The sequence below is a fragment of the Gopherus flavomarginatus genome, chromosome 5 (assembly GCF_025201925.1).
Source record: "Gopherus flavomarginatus isolate rGopFla2 chromosome 5, rGopFla2.mat.asm, whole genome shotgun sequence".
NCBI classification, from domain to species: Eukaryota; Metazoa; Chordata; order Testudines; family Testudinidae; genus Gopherus; species Gopherus flavomarginatus.
The window spans coordinates 155,080,475-155,108,395 of record NC_066621.1 but is presented as its reverse complement, the minus strand read 5'-3'; the positions used below and the strand labels follow the sequence as shown (position 1 = coordinate 155,108,395).

The 27,921-nt window shown below is 43.6% G+C and overlaps 1 protein-coding gene across 1 annotated transcript; it reads right to left on the bottom strand.

The window, feature by feature from the left end:
* On the bottom strand, positions 1-27,877 carry L2HGDH (L-2-hydroxyglutarate dehydrogenase). The gene is made up of 10 exons (XM_050954711.1): positions 27,767-27,877; positions 22,378-22,493; positions 18,402-18,553; positions 16,810-16,941; positions 11,685-11,847; positions 10,840-10,874; positions 8,847-9,014; positions 8,202-8,359; positions 7,937-8,068; positions 1-2,422 (listed from the first exon to the last, which is right to left on the bottom strand). The coding sequence occupies exons 1-10, from the start codon at positions 27,856-27,858 to the stop codon at positions 2,227-2,229; spliced, it is 1,344 nt and encodes a 447-aa protein (XP_050810668.1). The 5' UTR covers positions 27,859-27,877; the 3' UTR covers positions 1-2,226.
* Between the last annotated feature and the right edge of the window lie 44 nt (positions 27,878-27,921).

Below are 27,921 nucleotides of genomic sequence, written 5' to 3'. Positions count from 1 at the left end.
TTGGACCAATACAAGCGAACTGGACATTTTATTCACACTTCTTGGACAAAGCTTCACTTATATGCTAACACCACTACTGTAGCAATTTACAGAATTTTAAAATGTTTCCTTTAAAAAAAATTGTTTACAACTCTCAGCAGAAATAAAGACTATTTTACATAATTTGATAAAAGATTCAGAACTAAAAAAGCATCTAATAAGCTTTAGCCAAACAGTTATTTCACTGAAATTTAATTAAAAGAGAATTCCTTATAAAACGATCAGGCTGTACAGTTAAACTCCCTGATTGAAGAGTCAAAGTGCACGACTGGTTTACTTTTTAACATTCTTTATTCTGTTAATACATGTTAGAGCCGCACCTCACGTAGGAGGAAGTTACTTCGCAATCTTCTTGTATTTACTGTTGATAGGTAACACTTGGTGACAGGACCTATTTTAGCTGTGCAGCTAAGACTCTTGCTCAACCATACTGCGTTAGTATTTGAAGCATGCAGAATCCCATTCTAGTTTATTTTGGTTAAAAATAATGTGCATAAAGATTTCTCTTCAAGAGGCTAATTATTTGGGTTTATAAATTGACATATTAAGTTTACTGGGAGTTCTCAAGTACACCAGAGACATAGAATCTGTTTATGTACCTGAATTCCTGTGCTAACACAATGCAATGTACGTATACAACAGAAATTTAGAAGGTAATCTTTAAAAAAAAAAAAAAAAAAAAAAAAAAGGGCCAAATTGTCTGGTAGCTAACCACCCTTAATTATCTCCATTTCCCAACATCTCAGGCACACATGCTTTTAAAGAGTACTTTGCAGCATTATGTCCCTGGGGCCATACAATTATCTTTTTTGTAGTAATTATGTTGTACATACTAAGACACTCATAGTTCAGTTAGGAAAGAGGTTGTTTTAAGTCACCAGATTTTAATGAACATTCTCCACATTCCAGGGAACAGTTTCACTTCCAGGCACACTTCTGAAAACATTTCATAGTGTTTGAAGCAGCAAGTGTGAGAGGAAATACAAAGCTCACAAGTGTGTCTTTCATTGATACCAATCAGTGTGCTCTTGAAGGTCCCCTCCTACCAACAGATGACTGGAAGTGGGAAACTTTCATGACTCACTGCTATTTGGACTCGCAGTGAAAGTAATGTACAAAATGACTCAACTAAAGACAGGTTTCTGTAACTTCCTCCCTTTCACATTGTTTTTACGAAGTAGATTTTCATCCGAATGCTCAATATGCTGCACAAAAGCAAGCTCATTTTGCATTATCTGTCCGTAATAATTAGTTGCTCTTCACTGACCGCCATGTTTTGTTTTTATAAAAATGGCTTTTATTTATCTATCTCTGATCTCTGTAGGCAGACAGTGCTTGTCTAGCTCATCTGGACTATGAATGACTGTGTGCATATGTAAACCAGGCAAGACATCCAAAGGAAATATAAAACCAATTGTTGGGCTTGTGCCTATCTCAGGTACTCTGCATTATGGGAGAAAGCTCTGAATGTCAAATAACACTTTCAGCAGCTCCCCAATGATGCAATGACAAAGGATTGTTTATGGTACTTCCATATTCCACATTCCTTAAAGGGCGTTCATCAGTTTTTCTCATTTTGTTCATTAGTGGGGAGGTGAATTCTCTAATCTCTTGAAAGAGGGAGGGACCATCACAGCCTCTCCCTGGCCATGATGCCTCAAGGGCCACCTTGCTGCAGTGGAGATGCTGGGAGGTCCTGTTTAAACCAGAGAACATGGGAAATCGGAGTGCGGGCAGCCCATTTGGCAATGACTCTTTCTGTTCCTCCTACAGCCCTCTAGTGACCATAGAGCAGCAGTTAGTGCTAGCACCCTGTGCAGAGAGGCAGCTCTTTGGTGGGGAAGGAGATGTCATTGCCTCTGCAGTTGAAGGTGGCTCTTTTCTCTCTTCCAGCTGGGCACTCACTGATTCCTGTCCCCCCATTAAAACAGTATTTTGGGGGTGCTCTCCATTCCCCCAGGACATATCTGATCTCACATCTCCTATATTTAGTAAGTAGAGAAGTAAAGGCTTATGGAGGCAAACAACTGAAATGTCAGTTTTGTATAGTACAGCCTAAACGACAGCGTTCATCTGCCGAGCAAGACGACTTCCAATTTATCTTCACTCTGACAAACTGCAGACTTCATTTAGTGCAGTCACACAGCTAACCAAGAGTAGATACAACCAGTGCGGTGCCGGTTCATTTCACAAGCCAAATCTTCGCTCCACTTCATCTGCAATCATTTTTGCAATGGCAAGGGAGGAGGTAGCGGCAGGAGATGGGGCATTTCTGACATGAAGAACTCTGCTTCCAATATCGCCAGTGCCTCCATCAAATACAAAGTCATCTACCAAATTTCCATCCTGGTCCAAGGCCTGGGCTCTTACTCCAGATGGACCCCTGCAAAAACAAAGGAAGACTTGGTAATTAGAAAGAAAACAGCATGGGCTAATATTATCTAATAAACCACACCAAGTTGTGAGAAATGCTAAACACAATACTGTCAATTCCCTTTAGAGCATTTAAAAGTGAACCAGGACCTAGACATTAACAACGATCAGTTACAAAACATGTCGGTTTATAACATGGTGTGACTTCTGAATCCCCTTGAGGTGAGATGGGGATTGCTAGCAGGTCACAGAAACAAGGAAGCAGACCAGCACTAGTCTATTTCATTCTAAACCTGAGAGAGATGTGGTCTAAAAATACAACTACACTATATCTCATCCAAGCCCTGACACTTACTCGCCCCCTGTGATCTGGGCAAGTCAGTTAGCATAAACATCACTAAAATACTTCGGCCATAAATATCCAAATTTTCTCCAATTTTCTCTTGTCAATAAGGGAGACGGATATTAGCTCACAGCCACATTTTACTTACCCTACATACATACTGTTGTACAGAGATTTTGTTACTCAAGAATATTTGTACCATTTGGGGCACCATGCCCTTCCTATGGAAAGCTGTAAATCACATGTGACATGGAAAAAATATTCTGCAGCTGTGCAATTTGTGTCGGCTGCAGTCATAGACATCTATTCCATGCTGACATCCCAGCAGTGAAATATGACTACGAGGCTCAGTTACTGTATTTCCCTCTTAGTGGAGCTTCCTGTAGGGCTGTTTGCAGGCAGTGCCGAATGCAGCGGAATACCTGCTTACTGGATTGATCACATCTATTATCGGTATTTGTATGGCCTCCTTTACCACCATATCCAATGTCTCACAATCTTTTCATGTGTTCACCCTCACAGCACTCTGTGGAGCTTCTTTATTTTACAGATGGGGAACTGAGGCCTGGAAAAACTAAGGGCTTGTGAACACAAAGACGTTTACTGGTATAATTATATTGCTATAACTCTCCATGAGTGCACCGTTATTCTAGAATAAAAGTGCCTTTTCCCAGTTTGGTTTATGTTACTAAATGGGACCCTTAGTCCATAATAAGAGTCAGGGCTGGCTCTACAGTTTTCGCTGCCCCAAGCAGCGCGCTGAATTGCCGCCGCAGACAGCGGGGGCACTCCGTGTGCCGTTAGGGCGGCAAGTGCGTTTCCGCGGTGACGGCAATTCGGCGGCAGCTTCTGTGTTTAGCTGAATTCACCGCGGACAGCTAAACATAGAAGCTGCCGCCGAATTGCCACCACCGCGGAAATGTGTGCGCTGCCCTAAGGGCACACGACTGCCCCCACCATCCGCGGCGGCAATTCGGCGCACTGCTTGGGGGCAAAACAACAGAGGCTTCCGCCCCCTGCAGAATGCCGCCTCAAGCACTAGCTTGGAATGCTGGTTCCTGGAAGCGGCCCTGATAAGAATGTCTACACTGGGTGTCATTCTGGTCTGAATACAACAGTATAATTCTACAAGGATGGTTATGCCAGTAAGTTTCCCCATGTAGAACAAGCCCGAAGTGACTTGCCCTAGTCACACAGTCCGAGCAGGGAACTGAACCGGGTCTCCCAAGTCCCAGGGTAGCATCCTAATCATTGCACCACCCTCAGGCTTGCCCTGCAGTTTGCGCACTGGATGCTTATGTGGAAGAATGACTGTAAGCCAGCCATGTTTGTCTAAAAACCCTTTGAGCAGGGAGAAGGCTACATGGAAGGCTTTCATCTTGAGTTTACCCTGATGATTCTCCGCATGCCAGTAATATTCACCATTTAAGGATTCCTTGTCTACATATGACAGTTCATCTGGAATAAGGTAGGGTGCAAATTTAAAGATTAGCTATTCCTGATTAACTCCATCTGTGGATGCTCAAACTCCTGAAGAAGAGTCTCTTATTCCAAATTAGCTTAATCCACTGTTATAATCAGCAAAACTATTCCAGAATAATTTGCTTAGACAGCCCTTAGACTGAGAGTGGACCAAGCTTTTCTGTAGCAGCCATTAACGTGGCATACCAACAGGCCGAATCCAGCAGGGTGGGATGTCACATATAGTAATAGACAAATTTAAATGTGAGTGATTTGCATATGGCCTTTCTAGACTTCTACAAGCATTAATCTTGTATTGATGCTAATTTTAGAAATGATGATGAAAAGGATTGCAAGATGATTAGGAATGTCAATTGTTTAAGACATTTAAAAGTACTGGGGATATCTGAATATTTGCGGTTCACACAACTTATCCCAGTGATGCAGACATCTGAGCAGTGGATAACATTTAAAAGGTCTCAAAAGCAGTAATGCAAACAGCACTTTGACAGCGAGTGGTTTAATATAGAATCATAGAGTTTAAAGCCAGAAGGGACCCCCAGATTATGTCCTCCTGTAGAACGCAGGCCACCAGCACCTCCCAGCACCCGCACACTAACCCAACAGGTGAAAAAAACAGTTACTCACCTTCTTGTAACTGTTGTTCTTCTAAATGTGCTGTTCACGTCCATTACAATCGCACCACGTGCACAGTTGTTGGAAACCTTTTCCCTTAGCAGCTCCCGTCAGGTCAGACGGGGAGCCCCCTGCAGTAGTGCCTTCGTGGCGCTCAATATATGACCCTGCCAACCTGCCACCCCCTCAGTACCTTCTTGATGGCAACTCCGACAGAGGGGTAGGAGGGTAGGTATTGGAATGGAAGTGAACAACAATTCTGCAATCCTGGCTAATAGCCATTGATGAACCTATCCTCCATGAATTTATCTAGCTCTTTTTTGAATCCTGTTATAGTCTTGGCCTTCACAACCACCTCTGGCAAGAAGTTCCACAGGTTGACTGTGCATTCTGTGAAAAAATACTTCCTTTTGTTTGTTTTAAACCTGCTGCCTATTAATTTCATTTGGTGACCCCTTGTGTTATGAGGATTAAATAACACTTCCTTATTTAGCAGCAAAGAATCCTGTGGCACCTTATAGACTAACAGATGTTTTGGAGCATGAGCTTTCGTGGGTGAATACCCACTTCGTCAGATGCATGTGGTGGAAATTTCCAGGGGCAGGTATATATATGCAGGCAAGCTAGAGATAATGAGGTAGTTCAATCAGGGAGGATGAGGCCCTGTTCTAGCAGTTGAGGTGTGAAAACCAAGGGAGGAGAAACTGGTTTTGTAATTGGCTTTCTGCATACCAGTAATGATTTTATAGACCTCTATCATATCTCTATCATATCTCCTCTTAGTTGTCTCTTAGCCAAGCTGAAAAGTTCCAGTCTTATTAATCTCTCCTCATACGGAAGCTGTTCCATACCCCTAATCATTTTTGTTGCCCTTTTCTGTACCTTTTCCAATGCCAATATATCTTTTTTGAGACTGGGCAACCAGATCTGCACATAATATTCAAGATGTGGGTGTACCATGTATTTATACAGAGGCAATATGATATTTTCTGTCTTATTATCTATCACTTTCCTAATGGTTCCCAACATTCTGTTCGCTTTTTTGACTGCCGCTGCACATTGAGTGGATGCTTCCAGAGAAGTATCCACAATGACTCCAAGATCTCTTTCTTGAGTGGTAACAGCTAATTTAGACTCTATCATTTTATATGGATAGTTGGGATGATGCTTTCCAATGTGCAATACTTTGCATTTAACAACACTGAATTTCATCTGCCATTTTGTTGCCCAGGCACCCAGTCTCTTCTGTCTCTACTGGAAATGCTTCACCTAATACACACTAGGCTTACATTTGCCTTTTTCACAGCCACATCAGTACTGGTGGTTCATTGTCATTGTGTGATCGACACACACACCCAGGTCTCTCTCATCCTCTGTTGCTTCCGACCAACGAGCCCCCAGTTTGTAGCAGAAATCCTTATTATTAGACTCCAAGTACATGACCTTCCACTTTGTATTCTTGAATTTTATCCCATTTCTATCACTCCAGTCTTCAAGGTCACCCAGATCTTCCTGAGAAATGTTCCGATCCTCCTTGGTATTGATGGTGCCTCCCAACTTAGTATTATCAGCAAATCTCATTAGCACACTCCTACGTTTTGTGTCAAGGTCATTAATACAAATATTGAATAAGACTGGTCCTAAAACTGATCACTAAGAAACTTCAATTGTAACCTCCCTCCAGTCTGATCTTTTGCCTTTCATCACAACCTGTTGCTGTTTGGGTTTGGGCTGGAGCCTGGCCTGTGGAACCTGCTCCCCCTGCAGGGTCCCAGAGCCCTGACTCCAGCCAGAGCACCCGCATTGCAATTAAACAGCCCTGTAACCGGAGCTCAAGTCGGCTGACACAGGCCAGCCACAGCAGGGGTTCTCACAACAAATTTTTTGGTGGCCTCAGAGTGATGATGACAAAGAGGGTGGTGAGCCTGGGACCAGAGCCTGGATGGAACCCAAAGCCCCGTGGCTAAAGACTGCCTACCCGCCCTCAGGAAAGTGGGGAATTCATCAGCTGCCTGCACCTCCAGCATTTGTGTCTCCATGGGGGGGGGGCAGGGCCAAACCCCCACTGATGGCCCTGGGAGAGGGGCCACTGCCCTTGCCCCCAATCACAGCCCAGGAGGATGAGGCTGCAAAAAAAGCCTTTGGTGGCCGCATTTGAGAAACACTGCACTAGGGTATGTCTACACTGCAGTGTAATCCCAGGCTTAGGGGAACTCAAGTTAAAAGACCGTGGGTTTGTTAACCTAGGGCTTGAGTGTCTACACTCATTTGTAACCCCCAGGAATTACTGAAACTCAGGGCTCTGGCATCTACATTGCATTACGCTGGTCCAAGGCCAGGAACCTATGTCCCAGACTTCCTAGTGCCCTCCCAAAACATGTTTGCTCTCGCTCTTTGTTCGTGGTGCAATGTGGGAAAATTTGACTGTCCAAAGGACAAAGAAAGTTGGCCCATAGAACTGTGGAATACTTTTGGCAGACTTCGAGAGCACAAGTCCAGCGGGGCGGCGGCTACATTGGAAAGCATTAGGGCTTGAATCCTTGACTCAGGCTTGGACCCTGCACCTCTGTGGGGTCCTGGGTCTGAGCCCTGGGTTAGCATGATTTGTGTGTAGACAGGAGGGGGCTAGGCTTGAGCCTGAGTCTGAATCCTAGGCTTATGTTGCAGTGTAGCTTACCCTAACATTCTTCCCCTGCCTACCAGAAAATCAGAAGATTGTTACTGGTTTTGTGTCAGAGACAATAACCACTAAAGCTGCTTTACTAGGTGGAAAAGAGCATAAGCCACAAAGAGGAGATTTCCTCTTCCATCTTGCACCTCAGGGTTCTTCCTCTAGGATCCTCTGACCCCTCAAATTTTCCAACCATCCCCCATTTTCATCTTCCCGCAAAAGCCCCACATTACCGCAACATTCTCCCCCATACGGAGGGCAGGCTGTTGTTCCCAGACCCCCATCAATGTTGCTCCCAAGAGAACAGGTTGTTAAAAACCAGAGCAGCGATCCCAAACAAGGTCTCTGCTGTGCAGTGTCCGCAGCACTCCCGCTACTTGAGATCGTAGACTCTACTAACTGAAAATTTTTACCTGAGTATATCACTGATGGTAACTTCAGGGATAAACTTCTGAAGTTGCTTCACCTGTGCACTAAGGAAACATGCTCTGTACATTTCACTCATTCCGTAAGAGACGTTTCTGAACACCAGTTTCCATAAACCACTAGAGAGAGACACAAAACAACATTTGTAGATAACAGAAAGGCCTCCTGCATACTAAGTGCATACTAAGCAGTGGACCCCTCCATTCAGCAAAAAACCAACCAAACAAAAAAATACTGAAATGAAGATATTACCTATATACAACTGCATCTATAAAGTCTCTGGCACTGAAGTCATACAATTTATAACCCTCTCGCTTAAAGGCTAGCACTGCATTAGGACCAAGCCAAACACTGCCGTCCATCCTTGGTGTGAAATGAACTCCCAGAAAGGGAAACTGAGGATCAGGAACCTGCAGCGGAAAACGAGAACTGTAACTCCATTCAAAAGAAGATTTAGAGACAACAACATAATTGTTTGATCCGATAACATTCTCAGGAATGTGAAAGTCAGTCACTTTCCAGGAGACACAGAAAAAACATTTATGATTTACTGTGGACTTAGAAGTTAGTCAAAAGATAATAATAGAAGAGAACAAAATGTTTATTACAGCCTTTCAAGATTATCCTCACACTTGCCAAGTAATTACTATTCTCACACTGGGCAAGTAATCACTCTGATGGGTGATAATAACTATCATTTGTTCTTTTGTCTTCAGCTATTCTGGTAAAAGTCAAGTGAGTATATTATGTATCTGGGCATCTCTACTGAAAGTCGACTGCCATAATTCTAATTTAAACAATTCAATACTTAATTTTTTTAAAAAAGACTACCCAAAACCATGAAGTTGTGTCAACAGCACTCAGTTCACATTGTGAAATGCACAGAATAGTACGTACTGGATAAATGTGTCCTTTAACCATATAGCATTTTTCTGGCTTTAACACCAAGTAGTCGCCACGAAAGGGCACAATGCGAGGCTCACGGCTGCATCCACTAATTTCGGACAGGCGGTCTGAGTAAAGACCTGCACAGGTCACGATATGTTGACAGCGGACTTCCTCTCCCTGCCAAAAAACAAACCGCACAACTACAAATTCAACAGATGAAGAAGATGAAGAAAAATTAACCTACAAACCCCCCAAAAATAACAAGCCAGGATCAGAAAGAACAACAATCACACTTTTGAAAGATCAGGTATTTTGCATGCTGGAAGTGGATAACATTTTTGTAGTTTATTTTTATTTAATTCTTGAAAATATTCTTCCTTCCTTCCCCGCCCTGAAAGAGAGGGCAGTGCCTCTACATCTGGCTTCCTAAAATGGTAACACAGCAAGTAGTTTATAAAAAGTTGGAAGAATCCTTATAGGAAAAAAAATAACTAATATATCAGTTGTTGGATTGCCTTCCTCAAGTGCAATGCCTGGAACATAGCTGTTTGCCCTCTCAAATAAATGTGCCTGTGTATAATACACAAATACATAAGACCGATCATGCATAAATCAGAGATTTAGATCCTCCAGGTAAATGAACTTTTCCCTTGGAATTTCCTTATTTCACTCAAACATCAGGAATACTGGTGCCATTCCAGCATGCAGCTCCCTGACAGGTTTCTGTTGCTGGTTTCTGTTATAGCGGTGGTATATTTAACCAGCCACCGTGTGTTTGATTAAATAAGGCTGTTTTTTTTAAGGATCTCTTTACGCTCAGAAATCAACTTCGCTCCACGAACTGTGAGAAGCTACAGTTCTGAAACCTACAATTCTAAAGGCAGTGTCAATTCATAGTTTGCATATTCAAGAGCTCTATGTGATTGCATATTCAACACTGTGTAGAGGAAAAGTAATTTGACATTACTCTGTTTTCAAGTGCTGGGTTTCTTATTCTTATTTACATTAAAACTTCTAACTGTCACCTTTAAAGTTATTGCGGAGGAAACTCTTTTGGGGGTCGGGGTGGAAGGGTTACTATAACGTGAAAGGTTTTTTTGTTTGTTTTTTAACTCATGAAAATGGAAGAGGCACAATTAGAAGCAGCATGAACGGAGCGGCAATAATAATTACAATCCACACCATTTTATATTCTACTTTATAGCTTTCAAGTTATAAAAAATAGTTCCTGGTAATTTTAATTGATTATAGTGGAGGCAGGAGCTGAAGGACAAACCTGAAAAAGAAATTTCTGAACAATCAAGCCTCATAATCAAACTGCACTAAAATATCATCTCAGGCAAAAATCTATAATGAGATAATTGAAGATTAGCACTCCAAATTTTAGCCCCCAGGCATTTACATACAATAAACGTTAAGTCTAAAATTGGTTATCAGCTAGAATTAAAATCTCATGATTATTACTATCGAGAAACGCATTGATAGGGTGCCTACTAGAAACTAAGCACGATGCATTAAACTAAAGTATAAGACATTTAAAAATATCAGAGAACAAACTGGATGAAACAAACATCCAGAGAACTAAGGAATCGAACACAGATGGAAACCCAGTGAGCTTCCAGGTAAAATAATTCAGAAGCAGTTTCAACAGCTAAAGACAAGTGGGTAAGATAGTGGTTGGAAAGCACAAACAAGCAAGACAAAAGGCCTAAATGATGAAATACAGACCAATCAACTGAATGAAACGAAGAGTATGCAACACATTTTAATATCATTACTATCTACTGTAAAATCTTAACATGATCCTAGCCAGATGTGTACCATGTCAGTTTGCCTTCATAACAGGTATTGTATTATCTAGCACAGCATGTCCAATGTTATCAACGTTTTAGTGTTTTTTGAATTATATGATTAGTTTTTCACAGCATGCCTGTAACTCCCAAGAAGAAATGCAGCAGATTTTTTTCCTATTAATCAATTCAATATTAGGCTTAATTCTTACCTTAGAGTTTCTAAGAACAACTGGATATTTCATTCCTGCAAGAGAATTAGATATAAAAAGGTTAATCGAATCCATGCTAGAAAAAGAAAACCGATAGTACAGCCAACTTTTCAGGATTGGAGTCCAACTGGGGAACCTCAGACTATGCAGCAAGCATTGTTCTGATGGGATTCATATATATAAACCTAACCGTTTTCTGTTTCCTGCATATATTGTATTACCCCTTTTCCACATTCTGAGATCTGTATCTGAAGTAGACCCAGTTTGCTCTTCAAGACAGAAGCAAAGAGCACTGTTATAAGCGTGTGCACCCAATATTCAGCTGCCAGAAACTATCCTAAGAGAATAACTTGTTTCACCTAAGAGAGAGTCCTATTTTAGTGGATATTTTTTCTATATGCACTTGAAAATTATAAGTTTCAGAGAAGTAGCCGTGTTAGTCTCTACCAGAAAAAACAACGAGGAGTCTTTGTGGCACCTTAGAGACTAACAAATTTATTTGTTAGTCTCTAAGGTGCCACAAAGACTAACAAATTTATTTGTTAGTCTCTAAGGTGCCACAAAGACTCCTCGTTGTTTTTGTTGAAAATTATAACTTCTCTTCTTAAAAGTAATCTGCCCTGGAAAAAAAGTGGGCTTGTTCAATTTGATGAAATATCTCAGCTGACATGATATATTTAGCCCAAAGACAAAACTACTACTGAAAAGAGAGCTTCAAAAATATGTGCAAAAAAAGTAGCTACAGCACTTTCAAGTACTTTTAGTTGCAATAAAGGCCTTAGGGCAAAATTTGTTATGAACACAGATCGCAGTGTTACAAGAAAGAGAGAAGAGGCAGTGCTTACCGTCTTCACTTTCTGAAGGACTTTCTTTAGCCATCTCCAGGTTTGTTACTTCAAAATCAGTCAAGATTGCACCACCCACTTCCTGGAAATCTTCTGCATAGGACAGGGCCACTTGTCTATAATTCACAATGCCAGTGTGTGGGGAATCAAGGGCCATCACACCCTAAAATGGTATTGGATGAATTACAGGAAAAAAATAGTTTGGTGGGTAATTAAGATGTGTGCCTCTGAATAGCTCTCAGTTATAAATCAAGTTATATAACCCTTGCTTCCAGAGTGGTATAATCCTGTACCACAGACAGTGCAACATAATGTGCATATGGCCACACTGGGCATTTTCCCTAAAGTGTAGTTGTTTCTAGTGCTTCCTGTCACTAAAAGCCAATTACATCACCTCTGCTGTAAGTTACTCCCTGAACTGGATGTCAGAAATACTAGTCTGTTCCCAAAACTGGACTTTCCTATGCCAGATAATAACTAGCACCTAGAATAACTATCATGAGCCCAAGAAAGGTGGGTGAAATTCTCATGTCACACACTGGCACATGGTTATCTTTGCATCAAAGGGACTCAGTTTCCTGTATGACTGATTTCTTTCAGTGCACTGGTAAGGAACACAGCCATGCCTTAGCTCTCCATCTGTAAAATGGGGATAATAGCACTTCCCTACCTCACAGAGCTGTTGGGATACATATATTAAAGACTGTGAAGTGCTCAGAAACCTTAGATAGATAAACAGAATAAGATTCAAACCCATAACGCAGTTTTAAGTTTCCTTTTGATTAATTTTGTTCATTATACACAGATACACAGAGCAATGCACTCTTTATAATTAATATATTCTGCCAGTTCTCTTCTGTTCAGGATGTTGGGAATCAACTCAGGATAATGGGAATCAACACAGGATACCAGCGTGCACTGAATCAGACCCACTTGATTTTAGTCATTTGCAGAGTTAAATGCTTAGCCAGATTATTAATGCACACATATATTTCTATATATTTTACACAATAGCCACAAAAGCTAAATTTAGGTAATACTAAGAGCCCCTTTTGGACAGGCTTTTGTCTGTGTCTTTTTACCACATAAATCTAGACGATGACAGTAACTTCTAAGCAATCACCCACACAAACCACTTCAACAGCAGAAAACTGTCAGATGAAATGATACAGAGATGTTTCCCTCCCAATTTTTCTTTCAACAAAAGAAACAGTAATAAAAAGTCTTGAAACTAACAGGCTGACCACATTTCTGATCTCCTCCTACAGTAAAGAAATACATGCGAGAGCAAAGTGTTACGTAACAATTCTAGCACAAAACCTGACTACATTCAAACTGGTCTGAATCAGAACTGTGTGCGTCCAGCTGAATAGAGATTGGCACTTGCTACACAGCTTCACTAATACTGCACATGATTAAGGCCCTACTTGAATTGTGGGATGACTGTCAAATAACTGCAGCTGAGTTCTGGACAAGACATGGAAAATCACGGAAAAGTAATAATGGACCCTTATTATTTGTGGTGATTTGGAAAAGCTGACAGCAGGAGTCCGGGGCTGACAGTGGGAGCCTCTGTTGTCAGTCCTGGGGCGGCTGGCACTCCCGCTGTCAAAATTACGATGGAAGCTAAATAGTGCGGGATCTGCAACATCGCAAATTAAGTAGGGCTTTAAACAGGACTATTATACAGAGAAAAGATCCTCTCAACAAAAATTCACACACAGGAGCTCTGAACTGGGGAGAGGAAAGCCTAACTACTGATTGGTAACCATTCCCACTCCACGGGGAAAGCTTTCTAATGGCCAACTATCCAACCCTGGGTACATCAATATTACAGAAGAGTCTATTTTGGCTCAAGTCACTATTTGAGACTCACTGTTTTAGGCTGTAGGTGTGTGACGCAGGGATTGCTTGGTGTCAACTGGCAGAGGGTACAGGGGATGCACAGGGAGGTACCAGGATCCCCATAGCCAGATACATGCATATTAGTTCTCCAAAGGGTGGCATGTAAGGTATCTAATGAGAGCCAGTAACTCACTGGCCATTATAATCATTTTGAAATGTATGGTATGGATAATATTTAAGGTGTTAGGTAACTATACTGGAAATTACATTCCCCACCCCACAGAATAACTGATTCTGATGGGGAGACGAAAGAAAGCTGCGGGAGGGGTCATGCATCAATTATATCTTTCATCCACCAGGGGCTGCTGTGGCACTAAAGGACAGCTGGCTTACAGGCCTGAGCCACCAGCCTCAGAGAGGGAGGAGGAGAGGCTGCCTTCCTCAGAGCACCCTGCCTAAGGGGCCAGGTGAGGAGGCAAAGGATATGAGGGGGACAGAGAGAATGGGACACACGGGGCTGCTGGGGGGGGTCACACAAACTGGAGTTCAGAAGGGCTGGCAAGGGGAATAGACTGGGGCCAGGGCACAGGAGCTATTGGGGTGAAAACATTGAAGGAGGGGGTGCAGGGCCACATGGGGATGGGGTGTGTGCAGGAATACACATGGACGGGCAGCTATGCCTGGCTGAATGGGGACCACAATGATGCAGGGCCACACGGGGAGAGGAAGAGTGGGGGTATAGGGGGACATATGCAGATATTTCTGGCTGAATGGGGAGTCGGGGAGCAGGAACTCCCGGGGACAGGGGCAGATGTGCCTGACTGAATGGAAGAGGCTAGGGATCTGCCAGGGTCTGCATGGATGAGGGTCTCCAACTCCTTAACAATCCCTTCCCCCCAAAAAACCTGTTCCGAACTTCTCCAACCCACACCCAACATCCCTTCAAGTTCACTCCCAGGCTCCTTCCCAGCAATTACTTCCCTCTCGCTCAGCTCCCCTGTTACCCCTAACTCCCCCAAGCCTTTGCATTGCTTCTGAGGGGTGTGGGAAACATGGTTCTGTATTGTAGGTTAAAAGAATTATTACTCAAGGTTCTGTATTAATATGTCTAGTAAGGAATCTATTTGTTGAAAAAAAATTCCTGAATCTTTGTTGTTGTCTGTATTGTTACAGACATACTTACTGACAGGTATTTTGAAATAAATGACCAAAACAATTGAAACCAGTGTGATTATATTGTTATTCTGACAAATAAAATATGCAGAAATTTAAAATATCGCATGCAGAATTTTTAATTTTTTGGCACAGAATTCCCCCAGGAGCTGAGGCAGGCAACATGCTTTGGGCAGATTCCTTTCATGTAGGGGGTAACTGACACCGTGTTTGACCCTATATGTATTGTCTGCTTCACAACAGAGGCTTATTTGCATACTGAGCCACAAGGTAATTAAGATAGTGAAAAAAAAGAGACTGCAAAATCTACAGGAAGGTGTTCAGTTTATGAATAAAGATCAAGGCACTGTGTTGACATAGCTGGGGTTGCAAAGAGACACCCAGGATTCTTCACCTAGGAAGCAAGCTGACAGTGTGTTTGCCTTCTGAATGGAGGGTCACAGGCAACCTGGCTGTAAAATGCTGCAGGGATCTTTGGGTGAACAAGACTTAGACATGAGAGCACCTTGTTAAATAAGTGTAAACTCTAGAATGCAGATTATGATTTTATTTTATATGTAATCATTTGTTTCCAACAATTATACTTGCTATCATTTGAACCTCTACCCTTTGTTAAAATAAACCTTTTCTTATTTTCACTACAGCCATATCTAAATGCTCTGTATTAATTGGAGCTATGATCTAAGGTAAAACTGGTAAGCTGGGGTATATTGCCTCCTTGGGAGCAGTGAATATTAGGACTGTCCAGTGGAGAAGGGGCTGGAGACTACCGAGGCATGCTCGGAGGTTATAGTGTGCCCATCGCTAACCTGGAAAGCAGGGCCTGTGGATGCCTAGAGGGGAGTGCTTGTATTCCCCATGGCCGGTGGAGCCTTGAGCTGATCCACAGCAGGCACAGACAAGGCATCCTCCTGCTAAGGACAAGTGGTAGTGAGGTGCCTCACAATCCTGGGTACCCCCAAGAAGCATCACGAGGTGAAATACTACTTGCTTTCTGTAATGTAAAGATATTGTCTGGTGTGACAGAACAGGTCTATCACTTGCAATTAAAACAGCAGCAAGTCCATATCATCCCTCAAAATATAGTTGGGAAAGAAAGCAGCCTATTAGGTAAGCACCCTAACTTTTTTCATCTCTCGCTAGTGGTTTTGGTTTTTATTGCCCTCTCTCCTCCTTGCTTGGCAGATGTGTTTGGAGTCACCAAAGGTAGATAAGAAAGTCCAGGTTTCCCCACAGGAACAATATGGACCATCAGTTTGGAGCAGCTGGGAGGCACCACATTGGCAGGACAAATAGAGAGATGTGTTTATATCAGTGATAGGCTGTGTGGAAACAGATTGTTCAAACTAGAACCCCGGAAATAACTTTCTCAACAGGGATCTAGCCCCTTCAATTTTGTGTCTTTCTTTAGGTGACATTTGATCTCTGGACTGAAGAAGGCTCCTGGGGAAAGGTTTTGATTCTTTTACCCAAGGAAGAAGGAAATATTATGAGTCAGGATAAGAATAGGGATCACAGGAACTGGTATAGAAGGTGGTGGGAGAAGTCAGGTCCCCTTCTCCACTCCAGTCAAATCCATCTATCTTAGGGGTTTATACTACCACCCATCACCACAATATCTGAGAGCCTTCGCAGAAAATCAATAGCCATAGCAAAGTCCCAGGAAGACTTCATGGAATTTCTGGCACTTTTCCCTTTTGGGGGCAAAAACTCTACTTAGGGAGGGATTTTGGGGGGGCAGGAGTTTGTAGGAGTTTTTTGGGGGCAAGAAGGTGTCAATGGTGGAGGTTTCAAGGAGGAAGGTTTTGCAGCGTCTCCTAAAATTGGGCTAGGAGAACATTGCCTAAAAACAAGGGTAGTATCATTTCTTTAAAGAGGTATATATACGCAGGGTTGGTTTTGTGCTAAATATTTCTGTACTATAAATGAATTCCTTTTTGCTGGCAGTTTTTATATCACTGGGATTTCAGGCATTCCTTTGAACACATCACCCACTGAGACTGCCATGGGGGGCAGCGTCATCTAGGGTTTATGTTAAAAAGAATGTAACAGATCACTTAGATAAACTAATGCTTTTCATTCCAGTTAAAAATAATTAGCAACTTACCCTGCAAAAGGGCTCCTTTGCTTGTATTTCTTTTGCGCTTATCAGTTTCAGATCTCTGACATTGTTCAGCAGCCCTCTCTCATACAGTGCTTTGAGTCTTGGAATTTCTTCTTGTTCAACAGCTACTATTAGCTTCAGAAAGGGTGACAGAGTTCATGAGAGATATCAACATGGTAATGAAGGCATTTGCAGTGTGTGACGAACTGGGACTGTTCTTACTGTGGTCTGTGAATGCTGAGGGAGGACGATCTGCATTGGGGGAGGAGAGACTGGCCTGAGGGAGGATACCTAAGCATATAACATGAGAACCCAGGAAGGGGTTAGAGGCCAGGTGACACCTCTGCCCAGGGAAGCTGAACAAAGGCTGGAGAGTGAGAGGAGTTTCAGGAGGTGGCTGGGGAATGGAGGGAAGCACAGACCCCTTAAGGGGGCTTTTGATGCTCCTGGGACCCCAAGATGGACCTAACTGGGGAGGATCCTGTTGTCTGTGCCTGCAAAACCTGTTTTGGACTGTGTTCCTGTTGTCTAAATAAACCTTCTGTTTTACTGGCTGGCTGAGAGTCATGGTGAATCGCAGGAAGACGAGGGCGCAGGGCCCCGACTCCCCCACACTCCATGACACAGTGCATGAAAATGCAAAGGAAAAGCTACCGTTGAGCGCATTAATGAACACAACACATACCAATACTCAGGCTTCGTCAGCACTAGCACTTTTGTCAGTAAAACTTTTGTCCATCAGGGGTGTGAAGAAAGGATCCCTGCCTGACATAAGTTTCACTGACATAAGTGCTGGTGTGGACAGTGCTCTGTCAGTGGGAGACGCTCTCCCGACGATATAGCTACTGCCACTCATTGCGGGGGAGGGTGTGTGTTTATATTACGCCAGTTGGAGAGCTCTCTCCCTTTGGCATAGAGTGATCACACTGTGCCGCTGTAAGGTCTGTCGTGTAGACATAGCCTCAGAGAGCACTGCCGCACTTAAAGGAAGTGTGAAAAAGAGGTCTTTAGAAACAATTTAACTGACCCTCTATGGAAGACATTTGCAACTAGTGCCATAACGCCAAAGCTTAGAGTATGAAGGAGGCAGGGGGATATGGTTTTAAATCCTGCTGGGACGCTTTTAAAAATAACATTTAACTTAACCCAGCAGCAAGAGCAGCAAAGAATCCTGTGGCACTTTATAGACTAACAGACGTTTTGGAGCATGAGCTTTCGTGGGTGAATACCCACTTCGTCAGATGCATGCCAGCAGCAAGAGAGTTTGAGACGTATATGAAGGGAAAGGAAGAAAGACACACAGTGGGGTGTGCTAATATGGAGTCTAAACTGCAGACGTCGTCACCTCACCTCAGCAGACCATGGCCTTGCAATGTATGGGCCCAAGGGAGGAATTAATGTGAGTTCCTGCAAAAAGATGGCAAGAGCACACTCACTTTGCAGGATTTAACCGTGTCCGTGTACACTTATGTTCACACCAAAATATTCCCTTGGTGAAATTACCACAACAGAGTGTGTGGTAGTGTTACATTGTATACATCATACAGTCACAGTTTCCAAAGTCAGAGAGAGAGAAGATGTGGGAGCTACTGTACCTTGCCACACTGTTTGTATGGAATTCCCTTTCGGTCACAGTATTCATAGCAGAGGGCTGCACCCTGCACGCACAATTTAGCTTTCAGAGATCCAGGTGTGTAGTAAATTCCACTATGAATAACACCACTGTTATGTCCACTCTGATGGCATGCTAAATAAAGAGAGAAGTTACACTATTAAAATACATGTTCCACATATCTTACATTCATACACTACCTTAATTCTTTCAGTCATCAGAAAAATGATCAATTTAAGGCTGTGCCCTAGTTAGATTCTACAGTAATAAGATGCAATAACATTCCACTCCAGGAGATTCCTCCTTTCATTCTCCTCCAAGCTGCTTAGAGTGGCTGTGTGGGACACAGTCACTGAGAGGGGCTGCAGGGAGCAGTCAATCAGGGCCCAGTGGGCTCATACACAAGGAGCTGAAAGGGCTGGATAGATGAGTCTGTTTGCAGGGTCCAGAGGAGCAAGAGGTGCTCCTGGTTGGCTGCAGGGGCTGCAAGGGCTAAGGCAGGTAGTTGCTGGCAGGAAACCGGGGAAGCAAGGGAATAGCTTCTGGCTGGCTATCAAGACTCAATTAAGATAGGCTACGGAGAAATGGCCCAGGGAATTGCAGTTAGTTAGAGACGTGGCATGTAGCTGTTACTTAAAGGGTCCCTGGGCTGGGACCTGGAATAGTGGGTGGGCTTGGGTGCCCGCATCCCCCAACAGCTAGTGAAGAAGTGGTTGTGCCTTGAGAGAAGGGAGTGTAGGCAGGCCCAGGGAAGGGACTGTACATGGAACTGTTACTCTCCCAGAAGGGGGCTGAACTGAGCCTCAGCCAGCTGGACAGTTGGGCTCAGAGGACTAAAGAGCAGGCAAAGAGCCTCCAGCAAGGAAGCCCCAGGGGTGCTGTGCCATCCCATCCCAGAGCAGGAATCGTCACACGTCAGCTGACCAACTAGGGCACTGAGATAGGCCCTGTTGGTCAGACTGAAGACTGGAGCCCGGAGAGGGCTACAGAGACATTGCCAATGGAGGGTTACCATGATAGGCTCTGTTGGACTGTGAAAGGACTGAGCCCAGGGAGGGCTCATAGACTCATAGACTCATAGGTCAGAAGGGACCAATCTGATCATCTAGTCTGACCTCCTGAACAAGGCAGGCCACAGAACCCCACCCATCCAATTTTATAACAACCCCTATCCCAGGACCGAGTTATTGAAATCCTCAAAAATGGTTTGAAGACCTCAAGCTGCAGAGAAACCACCAGCAAGCGACCCGTGCCCCACGCTGCAGGGGAAGGCGAAAAACCTCCAGGGCACCTGCCAATCCGCCCTGGAGGAAAATTCCTTCCCGACCCCAAATATGGCGATCAGCTAAACCCTGAGCATGTGGGCAAGAGTCACCAGCCAGCACCCAAGAAGGAATTCTCTGCAGCAACTCGGTACCCATCCCATCCAACATCTCCCCGCAGACCATTGAGGAGACCTGTCTGGTGGTAATTCAAGATCAATTGCCCAAATTAACGATCCTACAGGACATTACTGAGGGCTTTGAGATACGCCTGTTTGGACAGGGTACTGCAGAAGGGGTTTGTTTTGTTTGTTTGCATAGATTGTGGCTGACTTGGCTGAAGGGCTGAATCACCAAAGACCCTCCTGACAAGCGCAGTGGTGGATAGGGGGCACTGTGAGCCAAGAAATTGAGAAAACTGCAGGCACCCACACACTCAACCAGGGGCACTCACGAGAGGTGGGTGCCACCCCTTACACGCCACAATTGTGTAAACATCAGACCAGACTTTCTAAATGTTAACACTAACTCTTAAAATGAAATGATCCTAAAAAGCCTCATTGTACTCCACTGCCAGTACGAACCTGAATATCTCGCATACCAGCAGCCCTGCTTGTCTCTGCAAAAGGCTTTCAAGCATTTGTGAACCAGGCCTGACTATTACTTCTTCTCTCTTGGGAAGTGAAATGGAGGAGAGAGAGGCGCGTTCCAAGAGTACTTTTATTGACCAAATTTATTTTTTTATTCAAAAAAGGTTACACAATCTCCCCCTTAAAATGTTGGTGCCTGAATCTTATGCCCATTCACTTACCCACACAACTGATAGCCTCCTCTCTTCAGATTCATGGTAAGACAAGGGCATTAAATACTTTAATATATACATGGCCTATCAGCTGAGGTGTCTATTTAATGCATTCAGCTGTTTAAGCACTATCCACACACATTAGGTCACACTATTCTAAGTCAGCAGTTTGATTTACCCTCTTGGGATTCCTCAGGCCCTATGCTCCATGTTTGGAGATTCTGCATAAGCACTTAGTGGCAGGAGATTGATCATTAGCAATGCAGTTGTATTTGCAAGTTCTTGTTACTTAGCTGAAGAACAAACAGCAAAACAAGGGTGCTTAGTCCTTCTTGTTTCAAAGTCTGGATAGAAAACAGGCCTTGGTGTGTCGCAAGATTCCAAGTGTTCCTATTTACCAGCTGTCGTGTAAATAGGCACAAGTCCCATTGGCATCACTAACCAAACCCTGCAGATAATCACTGGAATAATTATTTTAACTCTGATCTTCAAAGAGAGACGACTTACGTTAAGAACCAGGAAACGTGAAAATTACTAGAGCGTTATCAGTCCCAGCTGTTTGACGAGGTGCCATAGGCAGGGCTGCACAATTGTCATGGCATTTTTTAAACTAAAAAAATCATTTCCCATGATTTTTTATTAAAAATGCCATGAAGAGAGGAGTCCCGGGAGTGGGAAGGTGGTTGAGAGTGAGCCTGTCCTGCATTCACCTGTGGGACAGAGGGGCCTGAGTGGTACAACAACACAGGATGCCAGGTTGCAATGCCACTCACTCAAATTTGGCCCGCCTGGCCCCCCATTGTGATGGCAGGGCAGCTGGGCCAAACATGAGCGGTGTTGCGATCCAATGCGCCAGGTCAAAATTCCTGGGCCCAACCTTGTAGGATAGGGGTCAAAGAAGCTGCCACTGCAGGGTGAGTTTATTAAAATCACAGACACAAACACAAGTCACGGACAAATGGGAAACTCACGGAATCCATTACATTTTTCCCACCGTGACAAACCTGCAGACCTAGCCATAGGCCTTCCTAGACTGATGATTTTCCAGTCACTGTGATAGATGTAGTGGGACATCACACAGGTCAGCTCCACAAATACAAACTTTGCCTTTTGCATCAATTCAGCTGCACTGATGTCATTTACTCCTTCATATAACACAAGAATTAGGTAGCAGGTTTAAAACAAACAAAAGGACGTACTTCTTGACACAACCCACAACCTATAGAACTTGTTGCCAGAGTACATCATGAAGGCCAAAAGCATAACTGGGTTAAAAGAAGAATTAGCTAAGTTCATGGAGAACAGGTTCATCAATGGCTACAAGCAAAGATGGTCAGGGATGCAACCATATGCTCAAGTGTCCCTAAATCTCTAACTGCTGGAAGCGGAGACTGGATGACAGGGGCTGGATCACTCAGAATTGCCGTTTTGTTCCTTCCCTCTGAATCATCTGGTGCTGGCCGCTGTCAGCAGACAGGATACTGGGATAGATGGACAATCTGTCTGACCCAGCATGGTCATTCTTATGTTCTCCTGACTAGTTGGGGGCAAATCCCCAGCCAAGACAAGGCCACTCATCCAAGGGAGCTATTATGCTCTTCCTCCCTATGTTTGCATAGTCCCTTGACAGGACTGCACCGCAAAATTATTCCAGAGGGGAACCCTTCATTCATTTCAGATAGATGGGCAGATAGAGACGGTTTCCTCCTCATTAAAGGAGCCTCCCATGTTTTTTTCTTCTCAATTCAATGCCCTTAAAATTGCTATTTTAGTGTGTATGTGTTTTTAATTAAAATATCTTACAGACTGACACCAGGAAACCAGAAATACGCAAGGGAAGAAAACGCAAACATCTTTGTCACTCTCTGATACAGTGGATATCATGGATATCATACCTAACTCCTTCTCCTTTTCCAGCACACTGAACGTGAGCGATGGGTGTCGCAGAATGAGCTCTCTGGCAGATGCAAGCCCCACAATTCCACCACCAACCACCACCACATCAAAAGTGCTATTTAGAAAAAAAAAAAAAAGAAGGGTTATATCAGAGCTCACTAGCAACATGCTTCACATTTACATGGAAAGAAGCTTCATTTTAGCAAATGAAAGTTGGACCCCTTTACAAACGTCTTGTTGAAGACCCACTTCTTCTGAAATGCATACAGGAAGCCAGCTGACTATGTCATCCGCTGATTTACCTTTGAATGACCCGCTCGTTTATGCTGAGGAAAGGTGCGGAAGGTTGGGAGCAAAGAGGGGTGTGTTTTAAAAAAAAAAGCACACCTGGAAGTGAAGCTGGAAATTGCTGTGTGAGGAAGACTAGGCAGTTGAAGGGAGACAGAATATGCAGAGAAAATGTACAGTTCAGTGGGAAAAAAAAGATTAAAATCTGTAACTAACAAGGTATATGTCTATATTCACCCTGATCACAATACTTGTGTCTCATTTTGCCCAAGCTTCATCTGTCTTTCTGTTTTAGATTTTATGTTCTCCAGGGCAGGGCCTGGAGTTGGAAAAGCACCTAGCACATTTTGAGTGCTAGCACAATAACTAATAATGCTAAGAATACAGTAGATTGTCAAACTGTTTGCTCCTCCCTATTTTGATAGGTGCAATTTTCCCTTTGATGACCTGGAATCAGCACGGCCAAGGTTCCAACTTGACAGCCTCAAGTCATTCTTCATGAGCATTTATGACATCCAGATTCTCTGTGCAAGTCCATAAAATAGCTACCATTTAGCCAGGCAGGAACTTTAGAGCAGACTCACGGAAGACGCCACAACCACAGATCTTACTCCAATCTGAGATCATATTGTCTCATTGTTTCTTTGTACCCCCCGTCTGTGTGTACCCACCTGTGGTCTCATCTTATACTAAGATTGTAAGACCTTCAGGACAGGGACTGTCTTTTTGTTCAGTGTTTGTATAGTGCCTCGCTCACAGGATCCCTAAACATTGTACTAGGACGCCAAGGTACTACGATAATACACATAATAAATAATAATAATTTTAGGACTGTTTCCCCATGTTAAGAATGTTCATTATGAACTCAATTAACAGAGTTACTCTACTCTGACTCACGACTCTCCTGGACTCTTTCATAATTCTCTCAGACAGCAGAATACAGTATAACCATTTCTTAAATTACATACACAGTATATGCACTACAAGTAGTAAATTCTTCAGAGGAAAGAAATGTCCTGATCAAATTTTTTTTTAGAGTTTTCAATGTTAATAAATGCAAAGTGATACACATTGGAAAACATAATCACAACTATACATATAAAACAATGGGGTCTAAGTTAGCTGGTGCCACTCAAGAAAAAGATCTTGGAGTCATTGTGGATAGTTCTCTGCAAACATCCACTCAATATGCAGCAGCAGTTAAAAAAGCAAACAGAATGTTGGGCATCATTAAGAAAGGGATAGATATTACATTTTCTGTCTTCTTATTGCCTCTATATAAATCCACACCTTGAATATTGCATGCAGATGTGGTGGCTCCATCTCAAAAAAGATATATTGGCATTGGAAAAGGTTCAGAAAAGGGCAACAAAAATGATTATGGGTATGGAACAGCTTCCGTATGAGGAGAGATTAATAAAACGGGGACTTTTCAGCTGGGAAAAGAGACAACAAAGGGGGGATATGATAGAGGTCTATAAAATCATGACGGGAGTAGAGAAAGTAAATAAGGACGTGTTATTTACTCCTTCTCATAACACAAGAACTAGGGGTCACCAAGTGAAATTAATAGGCAGCAGGTTTAACACAAACAAAAGGAAGTATTTTTTCACACAACACACAGTAAGCCTGTGGAACTCTTTGCCAGAGGATGTTGTGAAGGCCAAGACTGTAACGAGGTTCAAAAAAAGAACTAGATACGTTCAGGGAGGATGGGCCCATCAATGGCTATTAGCCAGGCTGGGCATCGATAGTGTCCCTAGCCTCTGTTTGTCAGAATCTGGGAATGGGCGACGGGATAGATCACTTGATGATTACCTGTTCTGTTCATACCCTCTGCGGCACCTGACATTGGCCACTGTCAGTAGACAGGATACTGGGCTAGATGGAGCTTTGGTCTGATCCAGTGTGGATGTTCTTATGTTCTTAGAGCCATTTTAGTTTACAGTGTAAACCCTTACTGACACTGCACTCTTTAAATCAAGATTGGCTTTCTTTCAAGATATGCTGTAGCTAAACCAAAAGGTATGGTCTTGATGCAGGAATTACTGGGTGACCTGTGTTATACAAGTGGTCAGACTAGATAACCAAGATGGTCTCTTCTGGCTTGAAATCTATGAAACAGCACTTAAGTGGAGCACACAGGATAATGTGATTTAAGCAAAAAAATGATGTACTGTAAAAGGGATACTCTGGTGGGAATAGACCTCATTCTAAAATACCTACTTTCCTTTTTCAAAATCCACTCAGTTGTCAAAAACTTGTAAAAAAAATCCCAAACAAAGCTACTATTTGTGTAGCACCCATACGAACAGGTTTTGTGCTTCTGTACCTACTTGGCAGCATCAATTGAATAATAAACACCATTCCCACAACTACAAACATACCTGCTGACACTGAAAAAGCCAATTAATGTCCTGTTGGAATCTACCACATTAGAAACAGAAAGACAAATAGTCTTTGAGGTTAGCCAAGATGAAAATAATTTTGTTCAATGTATTTTTATTTTATTTAAAAATACTGTCTCCTGTGATGCTATGGAGCTCACTGCTGCTCATCACCACAGAATCCATTTCCTACCTAGGCAAAGACACTTCATGTGTTCACATGTAGGCACCAGGGAGTTCTGAGGAAGACTATTTGAAAAGAAACTTAAAAACTGAGAAGGTGTCTGGATATTTGCACAGTGGAACATGAGCACATTTATCTTACAAATTTTGGGGAGAAGACTATGGACACAGTCCTTTCAACAGCTAACGTAAATGCATTATTGGATTAAATGGAAGGGCATCTCCTGCTGCCTCTGGGCTCGTGGCCCCTGATACTGAAATATATACAAACTGAAAAATGCCTCACATTAAACAAGAATTAGTCTAAATTCAGATCTAACCTCAAGATATGGACATTGGGACGTAAAAATTTTTCATGTTTCTGTACTGCATGTCCATGGACCAACAGTTGGTATTATTCTACAGTAAAATCCTATTATGTGAACATAATCAAAATTGTGACCCCATTTATTTTGAGAACATAATTTTGATGCAGAGTTACCACTTCGTATTGTAACCTTCATATTACATTGCAATCCACATTATGGATTAGAACGTGGTGTACCGAGGACTGCGTTCGAATTGCAAGCTATCAATTTAAGAGTGGGGAGGGTTTCTGAATCCAACTTGCAGCCTAGAGCCTGGATGGCTCTGTAGCAAAGTATGAGCACAGCAGACAATCTGGAAAGAGCCAGGTAGAGTGAGCTATGTCTCACTGACTGGAGAGCAGACTGTTTTCTCTCTGTGTTTGGGGGTTCTTGTGTGTTATTCGTTCTGAATTCTACAAAATAAATTACATTGTGACCTTCTAGCAAGAGTATTTGTGTCCTATCTCACTTCTGGCTGCATGCTGTGAACATAACAAAGCATCCATTTTGTATTATAGGCTTGATACCTAATGGAATGACCATGTCTGAGAAGCTATGACTAGAGCCCTGTGTGGAAACAAAATTTGTATCCGCATCCATCTGCGATCTGCAACTGGCCCACGGATATCTGCAGATGTGGATATAAAGCCGATATCCGTGGATTTGCAGTGCTCTAGCTATAACAGAGTAATCTAGAGCCATCAGCTCCAGGTATTCCTGATCCCCTGCCACAACGATGAACTTTCTATGCAGTAGCCTGGCTGGGAGTAGGGACTGGAGTTACTCAGCCTATAGCAAATGGCTGGGAGATCTACAGTTTCTTTTGCTAGCTACATGACCAAAGGAGCCAGCGACTAAAGTTAAGAAGGGGTGACTCTGAGCAAGGAGGCTGTCTGTGTCCACTACCATATGCCAAGAAACGTGTCCAGAGAGAGACGAAAAGCAAGGCACAGTCTACCTAGCCTAAGGATGCTGACCAGGCCTCAGGCTCACAGAAGGGGAAAGATCAGACTAAAGGAAGGGAAAGGAATCATCTCAGGACTGTTTGTGGTTTCTTCAAAGATCTGTAACTCTATGCTGTTTAGAGTAAAGTGCCTATACTTAATACATTACTTTGCTAAACTTGCATTCATTGGTTGCCTGCCACATTGTTCCAGTTAATGAAGAAGCTCAGTGCACCCAGAGCAAGGTGGAACTCATGAGACGTATGTAAGCAACTTGGGGTTCAGGGGGTTGTGATACTGATTCAGAGGTCTAAAGCAGCTAGGCTGCAGAGCCCCTTGTCCCAAGGAAGAGGTGCAGATACGATGTCTGCAGCTGCACATAGGATCCAGCCAGTGGGTCAACTCACAAACTCAAGTCTGTCCAGAGAAGGGGACTGGGTCAAACTATGACACCAACTCGGTGACACATTTTTAAAGAGACAATAGTTTCAGTATTTGAGATTCCCATAGTGTTGTGCACTCAACATTCCTGACCCATTAATTCTTTCACAGGAATCGAAGTGTTTTGGTTTATTTCACTAGTGTTAGGCCAACAAGTGTAAGGTTCCAATTCTGCAAAAATTCAGGCACGTGCCTATTTATGCCCTGCCTGTAATAATCCTATTAAATCAGCAGGACTACTCACACTGGATACAGTTAAGCATATGCTTAGTTTTTTGGAAAAATTGGGTCCTAGGTGAGCAGGCTCTCAGGTGAGCTGCACTCTGCCAATCCTCCTAAAAGGAACTGAGGGGGCACAGCGTGTTGTTAGCATTGCACAAGAAATACAGCGGCTAAAACACACCAGCAGCAGATCTTTCAAGGAGAAGAAAACTTAAGTCTCAACCCATTTCACTGGCCCAAGAGAAGCGTTAGGAGCCGCTGCGGGAGCACGATCACTAGAATAAAGCAAACCGCGGCGCCCGGCGACCTCTGCACCAGGGGCGAAGGGGAGCGGCACAGGCAGGCAGGCCCCAGCCCGGACTTCCCCCGTCCCCGTCCCGCCAGCCCCCACACGGCCAGCGGGCGCCGCCCCCAGCAGGCTCGCCTGGTTCCGGCCAACCGTGACCGAATCCACTTCGGCTCCGTCTACTCCGAAGTCAGCGCGTCCACACGCGGCCCGGTTCGAATTCCCTCCCGCCAGATTAGCGCCGGGCCGGGCAGTGGGGCTGAACCAGGGTCCACCCCCACCGGCCTCACCTACTGCGGCGGCGCTGGTGCCCCGAGGCCCGGCCCAGCCCGGGCAGGCCCACCCGGCCCCAGGCGCGGCCCGCTCGCAGCAGCGGCGGCATCCTGAGTTCGTCCCCGCGGCGGCTCCCGGAGCCCGAGCCCGAGCCCGAGCCCGCCCCGCTCCT